The sequence below is a fragment of the Lynx canadensis genome, chromosome E2 (assembly GCF_007474595.2).
Source record: "Lynx canadensis isolate LIC74 chromosome E2, mLynCan4.pri.v2, whole genome shotgun sequence".
NCBI classification, from domain to species: Eukaryota; Metazoa; Chordata; class Mammalia; order Carnivora; family Felidae; genus Lynx; species Lynx canadensis.
The window spans coordinates 51,922,536-51,934,599 of record NC_044317.1 but is presented as its reverse complement, the minus strand read 5'-3'; the positions used below and the strand labels follow the sequence as shown (position 1 = coordinate 51,934,599).

The window sequence follows — 12,064 nt, the reverse complement described above, 5'->3', positions numbered from 1 at the left end:
GGCCCCGCCGCCAGCATCACCCTCCCCTCCCCCGGCCCGCCGCCCCCTCCCCCGCCCGGGGCCCCCTCCCCGCCCCACCCCCCGCGCGCCCCCCACCCCCGCTCCCCCCTCGGCATCCCCCCACCCCCTCCGCCAGCCCTGCCGATCCTCCCGGGCCCCGGGGGAGGGAACTGGGGGCCCGGGGAGGGGGCCTCGGGCGACCGCCCCCCCGCCCCACTCACCCCTTCCCTCGCCGGCATGAGCCCCTCGCCGTGACCCCCGCGGTGGGGAGGGCGCCCGGGGTCCATGCTCGCAGCCTCCGCGCTGCCCGGCGCCGGCCACTGACGACGGTGGGGGTGGGGGGGCCGGGCCCCCAGCCTCCTGCCCCACCCCCTGGCGTCGGCACCGCGGCCCGTCGGGGGCCGCTGCCCCGGGCTGCGCCCGCCCCGCCGGCCAGGCCCTGGAGGGACCCGGGAGCTGCCGCCGGCGTCAGCCCATGGCCCGGAGGGTAGGTCTGAGGGCGGGCGCCCGGCGCCCCAGCCCCGCCGCGCACCCCAGCCCTGCACCGCCCCCGCCCCGGCGCTCCGGCCCCCGTCGGCCCATCCCGCCCTCTCCTCCACCTCTTTCTCTGCCTCCCCTGCCTGTGCCCCGGGTCTCCTCCTGTCTCCTGTCTGCCCCGGCGCTCCCCTCTCTCCGCCCCCGGGTCTCCCGCTCTATCTCAGGTCCTTTATCCTACCCCTTCCTTCCTCTTCTGCCCTCCCCAATCCTTCCCCGCGGTCTACTTTTGTTCCAAGTCCTCCTGAGGGGTCGGGGTGGGGACAGTGCTGGGAGAAGGGGGGGGGGTGTCTGGCCAGGCCGGGCTTCCATGGTCCATGGTCCTGGGGATGGGGAGATCAGAGGAGACGGGCGAGGAGGTGAGTACGCACCTTTGGGGGCGGAGGGGGTGGGAACACGCAGGACGGAAGACCCTTACTGCACATCTTAGGATGCGCGAGGAACCGCGGGGAACAGTCGGGATTCAACTTTGGGGCTCAGGAGAAGTTAGGAGAGGACGACGAAGAGGAAGACGGAGAGAGGGACCCACGCACGCGGAGCCTGGCATCCCGCAGGGGCCAGGGCGCCCCACGGCAGGAAGGCTCGCGCGCCTCTGAGTCTCCTGGCCTCTTTGAGCCTCAGTCTCCTCCTGCCCAAGGAGAGGGTTTGGCCTGAGTGGCTTAAGGTCCCTCTGGCCCCCGCCGCGCGCGCGCGTGTGTGTGTGTGTGTGCGCGCGCGCGCGCGCGCTTGCTTCTGTAATGACAGTCGTTCTCCTTGCGGCGGGTGGCACCGGTGGGTTTGCCGCGGTTGCGCGGGGTTACACTCGGTTCAACAAGTGTTTACGGAACGTGTGCCTGGCGCTGTGCTCCGTGCCTCCGTCGTTCATGCACGCATGCGCGGAATGTCTCGGTCGCTCATTCATTCGCTCACCCACTCAGTCCTGGGCCTTGGCGGGAGGGGGTAGGTTCATCGGCGGGGTGGGGTGTGACACGTTGTTAAGGGACGCTCAGATGTGCGTATTTGACAACTGTGAGATGAAACTGAAGTAGGGAGGGGACAGTGCACACACACATACATGCATAAATGATGTGCTGCTTTTATGGGAAGGGTCCCGGAGTGAGCCTCTCTCTCTCTCTCTCTTTCTCTCTGTCTCTCCCTCCTGTATCTCCTCCCCTCCATCCCTCTCTTTCCTCACCTCTGTCTCTGTCTTGCATCCTGCCCCCAGACTCTCTCTCGGGATCTCTCCACGGCTCTCTCCCCCCCACCCTCACCCTCAGACCTGAGACCTGGGTCAGTCTCTCTCCTCTGGACCCTCCTGCCCACACACCAAGAATCTCTGACGGGACATTTTCACAGACCAGGGGTATAAGGGAAGACCCTGGGACAGGGCTCTCAGTTCCAAAGAGAAAGCCCTGTGGGACATCTGGGGTCCAAGGCGGCTGGGCTCAGACACGGGGAAAGAAAGGGCTGGTTCTTGAGGGCAGGGAGAGCATCTCCTGGGTGCCAGGGTAGGGAGGTTTCCTGACGTCTCCCTGGGGCTCTCTCCCTCTCGCCTCCCCCCAGTACGATGAGCTGCCTCACTACCCAGGCATCGTGGACGGCACTGCAACCCTGGCTGGCTTCTCGGAGGCAGTGGCCGCGGCACCGAGAGCCCCCGGGCCCTATGGCCCACACCGGCCTCCCCAACCCCAGCCCCCGGGCTTGGACAGTGATGGCCTGAGGAGGGAGAAGGACGAGATCTACGGGTGAGTGGGGACAGCTCTCGGGATGCGGGCCCCCTCTTCCGTGTCTCTGACTCTCTCGCGCTGTCTTGATCTCTCCATCTCTTCCCCTGGGTCTCCTGTCCTTCTCCCAGGTGCTCCGTCCTCCGCAGGCCCCTGGCCTCCCCTCATGAGCCTTCTCTCCTGCTTCCCCTAGACACCCGCTCTTCCCGCTGCTGGCCCTGGTCTTTGAGAAATGTGAATTGGCCACGTGCTCGCCCCGAGACGGGGCCGGGGCTGGGCTGGGCACACCTCCAGGCGGTGACGTCTGCTCCTCTGACTCCTTCAACGAGGACATCGCTGCCTTTGCTAAGCAGGTAGGCACCCCCGTCTGCTCTGAGCCAGGAGAGCCAGTGAGGAGAGGAGGGCTGGAGACAGGACGCGCCCTCTCTGGCTTCTCTCTTCCTTCCAGGTCCGCTCCGAGAGGCCCCTCTTCTCTTCCAACCCGGAGCTGGACAATCTGGTGAGATCTGGGCCCTCCCCAATGCTCCCTCCTCCGCAGGGGTCTCCTGTCCCGCCCTCCACAGCCCTGGGGTTTGTTGTGGGAGCGGAGAGGAGATCACCTGACCCCCTTTCTCAAATAGTGATCGTTGTTGCCCGTTTGCAATGACTATAGCCAAGAGTTTGAGAACGGGGACCGATGGGCTGGGTTCAAGTCCAAGCTCTGCCACTCACTAGTTCTGTGAACCAGGGCAAGTAGCTGCATCTCCTTGTGCCTCAGTTTCCTAGCTAGTGGCAATTTCTATCTTGTAGGGCTGTTGTGAGGATATAATGAGCTAAAAAGAGTCAAGCACTTAGATCAGTGCCTGGCACCGAACAGAGACTCAATAGGCATTGGCTGTTCTATCAGTCAGGATGAGAGCCTACCCCAAAATGAGGGCAGGGACTTGGCTGCGAAGGGAAGAGGAGAGAGGAGAGAAAGGGGAAGGAGAGGGAAGGAGAAATACCCTGGCCTCTCTCTTCCTTTTGGTTTCCAGCTCCCGCCGGGGCTTCCTATTGGCCGAACCCTTTGGCAAAGGAGTCTGGGAAATGTAGTTCGCAGGCAAAGGGTGGGAAGTGGAGCAGGGGACAAGATGGGGTATTTCCATTATAGCGTACGTTCCTTCTCTCCTCTTGCGGTGGATCCTTTCCTGTCTCTGCCCCTCTTGCTTCTCTTCCTTTGTCTCTGACTCTAACATTCCATCTTCCTGTAATTCTGGGTCTCTGTCTCTGTTGCTGTCTGCCCCTGTGGTTCTGTCTCCCTCTGTCTCCCTGTCCTCTGTCTCTGTCATTCTATCTCATTCTTCCCGTTCCTCCGTCTCCTTTTCTCTCCTTTCTCCTCCTCCTCCTCCTCTCGTCCTTCTCCCTCCTTCTCTCTCTTTCTTCCCCCGCTCCTTCCCTCCCTCTCCCCCCTCCCCGTCCCTTCCTGTCTCCTTCTGCAGATGATACAGGCCATTCAGGTGCTCCGGTTCCACCTGCTGGAGCTGGAGAAGGTGAGTGCTTCCCACTCCCCTCACACCCTCGCTTGTCCCCCCCCCATCCCTGCTCTTCTCGCCCCCTCCATCCCTCCTTCAGGCTCTCTGCCCACTGGAGTTGGAGCCGAATGCTGCCCCCGTCCCTGTACACCCCAGCCCTGGCCCCCGGGTGGCCCCCCCAGTACCCCGGTGCCCCCCCAGGTCCACGACCTGTGCGACAACTTCTGTCACCGCTACATCACCTGCCTCAAGGGAAAGATGCCCATCGACTTGGTCATCGAGGATCGGGATGGCGGCTGCAGGGAAGATCTCGAGGACTACCCGGCCTCCTGCCCCAGCCTCCCAGATCAGGTGGGCCGGGGATGGGGCACCGGGCGTCACCCCGCGACCAAAGCCGTGAGCAGGCACAGCTGGGCTACAGCGTGGGGGCGTGCACACCACCCAGACTCAGCCACAGTCAGACACGCGGGACCACAGGGCTCGTGCCCCTCGGCGCGGCGGCTACATAGACCGGGACCCGGCCGGACGACGGTGCATGCGCGCGCGCACACGCACAGGCACACACTCGCGCCAACAGACCACCCGTAGACTCGGCTACACCCACACACCCTACCGACACCCGCGACGGTGATACCACATGATACTTGCACCCGGATACAGGCACCCGGCCACAGCACAATGACACAGACCCGGGCGTGCCGCACGCCGCAGACACAGACGGGCCCCGAGGACCCTCTGCCCCACAACTCCTCATCTGCACCTGCTGAGCGAGAGCCCCACGGCAGTGGGGCTGGTTACAACCCACTCAGAGGCCCAGCCGTGTCCCGCGTCTTCACACATCCTCCGATGCACACCCAGGCCGATCATCCGGCCCCACAGAGTCGCAAAGCCGCCCGTGTCGTAATCCACACACACAGCCAGCTGGCCGTCTCAAAGAGTGATGCAGCCATGCTCCGATCCTGGCACGTGTCCCAGCTGTGCCCACGTAACTCACAGCCACGCCACAGCCGCCCCCTCTCCGGGGTCGAGCATCCCATCTCGGGCAGAGACGCGAGCACACTGACGTGTGCCACACCACAGTTTCAGGACCACTTCAGGCACACCGATGTGGGTGCTCACCCCAGCATCCCATCAGACCTGGGGCTACCCCTGGAGCCACGCTCAAAAGCCTTCAGACCGATGATTCTCCAGTTTGCACGCCCGCCCGCAGTGCGCTCGAACGCACAATTCCACGCAGACATACAAACCCTCAGAAACCTTCTCTGAGCGGCGGCGTCCCCAGCTCAGCCCCCGCAGGACACAGAGGACGCACCCACACTGGGCCGTTTGGGGAGGGACTGTTTGCAAAGCAGCGAGCGTGGGTCAAGGGCAATCAGTGGGGCAGGTGGGGGGTACCCTGGGGGTTCAACAAGAGCTGAACCCACCCATTCTGCCTCCCAACAATTGAACTGATCCCTCAAACGAAATGCCAAAGAGGTCTTGATTCGGTCTGTTTGGGTGGGTCCGCCTCCTGCGACGCAGAGTGGGGGTGGGGGTGGTGAGGGTACATCCAAGGCATTCTCAAGTGCCTCCTAGTGTGTTGGAGTTCGGATAGAGGAAGCACAACCCAGAATTTCCCTGATGGGCAACTCAGAGAACCGCCCCCCTCAATCTCTGAAAACTGGAAGTTGGTTTTTTGGTTTTTTTTTTTTATCCCCCGTAAGTTTAGCGCAAACTCATTTCACAGCAAAATCTGACCTGAACTAACGAGGGGCTATTTATAGCCTTTATTTATTCCACTTCGTTAAATATTCATCCGTTTTGCTGCAGAAATGTTAATGAGTTTGATGACGAGGTGAAGTCCCAGACCCTAGGGGTGTTATGAAATACGCAGTGTGTGCACGGATTTACTGTCTAAAAACGTGAAGAGTTCTGGGGCGCCTGGCTGGTTCAGTCGGTACAGTATACGCGACTCTCGATCTTGGGGTGGTGGGTTCGAGATTACTTTTAAAAATGAATAAATAAGGGGCGCCTGGGTGGCTCAATTGGTTGAGCGTCCGACCTTGGCTCAGGTTATGATCTCGCTGTCCGTGGGTTCGAGCCCCGCGTCGGGCTCTGTGCTGATGGCTCAGAGCCTGGAGCCCGCTTCGGATTCTGTGCTGCCCTCTCTCTCTGCCCCTCCCCCGCTCACGCTCTGTCTCCGTCTCTCTCAAAAATAAACATTAAAAAAAATTATAAAAATAAATAAAAATGTGAAACACTCTGAATTCTGAAACACTGCTGGCCCCCAAGGATTTCAGATAAGGTGCCCTAGATCTGTATAAACGCCTCTTCACTGGGTGATTGCTATGTGTCTTTATGTAAATTAACTTCTTGAGTCCTCACCCTGCTCCGCGAGGTGGGGAGAGTTTATTGTCTTCCGTTGAAGACACAGAGGCACAGAGAGGTGAAGCGACTTGCCCAAGGTCACACAGCCAGGAAAGAGGCAGGAACAGGCTCTATTTATACTCAGGGGTCCCAGCTCCAGAGCCCCTGGTCTCAGCCACTGTGCTACATTGGCGCTGACCTCCAACTCTTGTTTTCCAGAATAATACTTGGATTAGAGACCATGAGGACAGCGGGTCCGTACATTTGGGGACCCCGGGTCCCTCCAGTGGGGGCCTGGCCTCCCAGAGTGGGGACAACTCCAGTGACCAAGGTAAGAAGTCTGGGAGGTGGAGGACAAGTGTGGGAGTCAGTCTGAGGATTGGAGTTAGACAGCAAGTAGGACTTCCACAGGCGCAAGGACGACTGGGGTGTGGAGCAGTCTCGTGGGTGAGGGTTCTGGGTCTCTCTGGTACCCCCCCTACTGCCCACAAGCACGGCATGCCTGTCCTCCCCCAGGAGACGGACTAGACACAAGCATGGCCTCTCCAAGTTCTGGGGGAGAGGACGAGGAGCTGGACCAGGAGCGGCGGCACAAGAAGAGGGGAATCTTCCCCAAGGTGGCCACCAACATCATGAGGGCCTGGTTGTTTCAGCACCTCTCGGTGAGAGCCCCGGGCCCGGGGGGCAGCGTGGGCATAGAGAGGGAAGGCGGATGGCCGTGTGGAGACTGAGGCCCCGAGAGAGAGACCCCGAGATGGGAGATCCAGGCACAGGGGATATGTTGAGGGCGAACCTCAAGGGGAGGGGGACTGGCAGGATCAAGCATCCATGAGCGCTCCCTGTATGCCAGGTGCTTGCTGCTAAGGGTTCTGAACTCATTCAGTCCTGACCTCAACCCCCCACCCGTTTGTTCCCCCCACTCCCCTCTCCCCATCGGTCGTCACCATCCGGCCAAAACAAAGCCTGCGAGGATAGGGCTGTGGGTGGCTCCGTTGTGCAAAGGTCTTCTAGCCAGAAGTGGGTTCGGAAGCAGGCGGTTTGGCCTTAACCATTGCGCCGCACTGCCTCGTGGGGAGAGCTGGTGGGGGGAAGGGAATAGAGACAGGAAGAGAGTCAGGGAGAGGCCGAAACAAAGAGAGAAATGGAGAGATGTGGGGTGGACTGGATCAGAGCAGGGTAGACACAGGGAGAGAGTCACAGGGGGACTGAGAGAGGGAGAGGGATTGGGACAGGGAAGGACACACACAGGAACCCGTGACAGAAACTCCGAGAGGGCTGGTGCTGGGCTCTGCCTCCTTTCCGGTGCTGGAACCCCCAGCTTCGGTCTCCCTAATGAGAGCTGGCCAATTAGCCTGTAATTGCTGGAAGAGGCGGGGGCGCTCACGGGCATAATTGCCCGAAGCTTGGCTTCTCCGCTTCCTTCCATTGGGCCTTGGGGGAGCGTGGAACAGCTCAGACGAGCTTTCTCCTGGCCCTGCCCCAGCCTGGGCTCCCCATCCCCACGGGGCCAGGCCTTGGGGGGTCAGATGGCAGCTGGGCAGGCAGGGTGACTCTTGCTGGTGGCCACAGCACCCGTACCCCTCGGAGGAGCAGAAGAAACAGCTGGCGCAGGACACGGGGCTCACCATCCTGCAAGTCAACAACTGGTGAGTGACCTAGGAGGCCTGCGCGGTCCGTGGGCCCGCCCGGGGTGGGAGGCCGGGCGCTGTCCGCGGTGCTGACGGAGGCCGCGAAGCCCCTGGGAGCCTCTCTTCTCCCCTCCCCTGTCCCCGTCCTCTTTCCCAGCTCTGTCTCGGGTGTTCATTGCTGCCTCTCTCCTATTCCCTCTTTACACCTCCCTCTGTTTCCGTGACCCCCTCCCAGGTTCATTAACGCCCGGAGACGCATCGTGCAGCCGATGATAGATCAATCCAACCGCACAGGTACAGGGAGAAGGCGGGGAGAGAGGGTCTAGTGTTCCCCGGGGAGTGTCAAGGCTGGGACCCGCACACCCTGGGGCTCAGCCTGCACCCCTCAACCTCCCTCGCAGGGCAGAGTGCAGCCTTCAGCCCAGAGGGCCAGCCCATGGGGAGCTATACGGAAGCTCAGCCACACATGACAGTCAGGCCTCCAGGTAAGGCCCCGCCCCTTAACTAGGCCACGCCCCCAACACACCAGGCCCCTCCTCTAAATGATGATGCCCCACCTCTTGGGATTAACTTCAGGAATAGTACTTCATTCGCATAACAGTGGAGCTGGGGAGACAATTGTAGATTTCCAGATGCCCACCTTTTCTTAGCCGAATTCGCTTCTTCCAGGCTCTGCCCATCCATTGGAAGGCTCTACTTTTCCTCAAAGGACCAGTCCTTTCTTAAATGATGACTCAGTCGGTCCCGATAGACGGATCCCCTGGGGAAGGAGCAGGCAAGAGGGATTTAGGGGCATATGGGGATGTCTGGTGAAGAAACACTAACCCTCCTCTTTTGTCTTCCAGGGCCGATGGGGATGAGTTTGAACTTAGAAGGAGAGTGGCATTATCTATAGATTCAGGACAAGTGTAAGTGTCCAATGTCTAGGGGCACTGGGTTGGGGGTTGTGTGGCTCTCAAACCTTGGTAAGAACTCCAGATTCCAATATTCCTCCAACCCAGAGCAGGGTCAGCAGGGGTCCCTGAAATGCACCTAGAATGCACTCACCCACCTACCTTCTCACCCATTCATCTGCCCACCTATCCATTCATACGCCTCCAACATATGTTAAACCCTCGTTCCACATCCTGACCAGCCTCCGGTAGGATCCTGCTCTTGAGAAGATTCTGGGCTTGTGAGGAAGTGGACATATCAGAAACGAATGACAGTCCAGAACAACAGCGAAAACGATTTAACACAGCTTCCTCAGAGGAGGGAGATATCCCTCATCCCTGAAATATTAGGAAATATTTTATAGAGGAAGTGACTTGTGGGTAGGGCATTGAAGGATGAATAGGGGTCCAATGGGGAGAAAAGGGGGGCAAGGTAGTAGGGTGCATTCTTTTATGCTCCCAGGTCTTAAGACTTTAGAGCATCTTCCCACTTAGTCTTCATAAAAACCCCAAATTTGGGGGGGAAATTATTCTTATTTCCATGTTACAGAGGAGAAAAGTGATGCTAAGAAGAGGTCACTTGGGCAGGTTCACTTGGCTCAGAAAAGCAAAGGGAACAGCATGTGCAAAGCCCCAGGGTTGAGAGGCTTCCTGGAATTTCTAAAACACAAATCAGATCTTGACTCTCTCTGTATTAAGACTCTGAAAGCCAGAGTCTTTACTTTAGCACTGCTTCATTCATTCATTCATTCACTCATTCATTTAATGCACATTCTCTGAGTATTTCTGTACCCTGCCCCCATAGGGCTCACTGTCCAGTGGGGGAGACAGACCTGTCTTCTGACAGTGATGTCCCAGAGTGGGCAGGGCTGGAGTGACGGAACCCAAGAACTGAAGGAGCCCAGAGGGGGCATCAGACCCAGGCTGGGGGGTTCAGGGAAGACTTCCTGGAAGAGGGGACTTGGAGCTGAGACCAGGAGAATGGAAGGAGCGAGGCAGGAAAGGAGAGAACAGCATATGCAAAGGCCCAGTGCACTTAGAAGCCTCCCAGCTATGAGAGAGCACCCTGCTCCCCCCACCCAGTCACAGCCATGAGGGGAAGGGAGGACTGGGCTAGGCTTGCACTGTCAAGCTGGGTGGATGAGTAATGAACTCAGGTCCAACAGAAAGGCTGGGAGATGGGAGTGGAGACCTAGGAGGACTTAGGCATGGAGGGGCATGGGGACTGGAGCCTGGGAAGGAAAGAGGGCCAGGTTTGTTCAGGGACTGGCAGTGGGAGGTCAGTGGGGGTCTCGGCTCTGCCCAGACCAACCGAGGACAGGTGTGGCCTGGTCTGAATGTCAGGAGAACCTCGGGGAGGTGAGGGGTCTTGGTCTGTCTCTCTCCCTGTCTTCCTTTCTCTTTCTTGGTCTTAATTGTCTTGTCTCTTTTTCCATCTCTGTCTCTATGTCTCCCTTTTCCATTTCTGTTCTCCCTCCCTCCCTCCCTCCCTCCCTCTGCATTTCTCTTGCTATGGGGCTGATGGGGGCTGCACAGAGGGGCTGATGGGGAGCCAGACCCCTCCCCACTTCCTGACTTGGCCTCTTGTCCCCTGTTCACAGACCCCAGCCTCCGGACTGTGACCGCCAGGCTCACACCTGGTCCCGGTCCCTGCCTGGCCCCCTGACTTCAGGACCCCACCTCCTAAGGCCCCCAACGCAATGCCTACCTCCCTGGGGCCCCGCCGGGACATGGGGGCCTGAGCGCCCACTCGAGGGGCTCTCAAGGACAAAGACAAGGCCTCCAGGCCCCGCGCCCCACATCTGCCCTCACCTCTGCCTCGAACCCAAGCTGAGATCCTGGGCCTGGGTCTTCAGGAGGTGGTGGTTGGGGATCCCCCTGCCTCCAGGCTAGAGAAGGGACTGGAGGTGGGCTGGGGCTGTCAGGGAAGGAGGGTCAGCTGGATCCGACATTTGGGAGAGGCCCCCTCACCCTCCAGCCCACTCCCTCCCCTTCTCTCCCCTACCTCCCTTCACTGATGTCTTCTACTTTTTTTTTTAATGATAAAGTCTTAAAAACAAAAAGCCACCGATCTGAGTTCTTGTGTCTCTTTTGAGATTCAAATACTCATCAATTTAAAGCACCTGAATGACTATAATAATAATTGATACTCTCTCTCCCTCCCCGCCCCCTCCCGCTCTCTCCGCTCTCTCCTCCGGCGCTCCCACCCATGGCTTTGTGGTTTAAAACGCCAACTTCTTTTTTAGCTCATTATTCTATAGGTTGATACTACACTCTGCTGGGCGGTTCTTGGCATTTCAAAACAGGGCTCTCCTGTGTAGCATGGCTGGCGACAGGTCAGCAAGGGGGCTCCGCTGGCTGGCAGCGAGGCCACAGGAGTGACTGGACCTCACGATGACATTGACGAGAAGGCGGTCTGGTTAACTGGACCCCAAGAGAGATCAGAAGGGCCCAAGGCCTCCTGAGGCCCTGGCTTGTGTCTGACACCTGGTTATCTTGGCCACAAGTCTCAAGACCGGCCCGGATTCAAGGGAGGAGAAGCAGATTCCACCCCTTACAGGACAGGGAAGGGGGGCTGCGAACTCACAGCTCAAGCGATGGGGAGGAATGAAGAATTATGGCCGCTTTTGTATCCCTCTCCCACACTGTGGCTCACAGATGACTTTTCTTCGTCTGTCCCATGGGAGATAAATGCAGTTACCCAGAACGGTCCTTGGAAACATGTATGTGTGGCCAACAGACCAGACTCCAGCCCAACGTGCCTGGGTTCAAATCCCGGCTCTGCCCCTTACCAGCCCCATGATACTCACTTGGAACACGCAGACCTGAGCTTGGAAACATGAGGCCCTCAGAGGCCATCTCGAACCACCACTCACTCAATACTCATCTTTTTTTTTTTTCTTAAGTTTATTTTTTTTTAATTTTTAAAAATATTTTTGTTGAATTTTGAGAGACAGAGAGACAGAGTGAGAGCAGGGGAGGGGCAGAGAGAGAGAGAGAGGGAGACACAGAGTCTGAAGCAGGCTCCAGGCTCCGAGCTGTCAGCACAGAGCCCGATGCGGGGCTCGAACTCATGGTCCGTGAGATCATGACCTGAGGAGAAGTTGGACACTTAACTGACTAAGCCACTCAGGCGCCCCCTTATTTATTTATTTTGAGAGAGACAGAGTGTGCGTGTGTGTGTGTGCACGCGCTCACGTGTGTGAGCAGGGGAGGGGCAGAGAGAGACAGAGGGAGACAGAGAATCCCAGGCAGGCTCCCCGCTGTCAGCGCAGAGCCCCATGCAGGGCTCGAACTCACCAACCGGGAGATCATGACCTGAGCGGAAACCAAGAGTCAGACGCTTCACCAACTGAGCTACCCAGGCGCCCCATCAATACTCATCTTCTATGATGCAGCAGCCTCTGGACCCTCGTGATGCAAGCAGGGAA

General features: G+C 58.9%; 1 protein-coding gene across 2 annotated transcripts; it reads left to right on the top strand.

The window, feature by feature from the left end:
- Positions 1-432: 432 nt before the first annotated feature.
- On the top strand, positions 433-10,647 carry MEIS3 (Meis homeobox 3). 2 transcript variants are annotated; one of them, XM_030297878.1, is made up of 13 exons: positions 433-487; positions 2,077-2,258; positions 2,431-2,590; positions 2,686-2,736; positions 3,695-3,745; positions 3,980-4,078; positions 6,293-6,404; positions 6,590-6,735; positions 7,643-7,719; positions 7,937-7,995; positions 8,103-8,186; positions 8,547-8,609; positions 10,235-10,647. In XM_030297878.1, exons 1-12 carry the CDS (start codon positions 476-478, stop codon positions 8,594-8,596), a joined length of 1,083 nt encoding a protein of 360 aa, XP_030153738.1. In that variant the 5' UTR covers positions 433-475; the 3' UTR covers positions 8,597-8,609; positions 10,235-10,647. The 2 variants fall into 2 exon arrangements, with proteins under 2 accessions (XP_030153738.1, XP_030153736.1); XM_030297876.1 differs by having other exon boundaries at positions 3,929-4,078.
- The last annotated feature ends 1,417 nt before the right edge of the window (positions 10,648-12,064 follow it).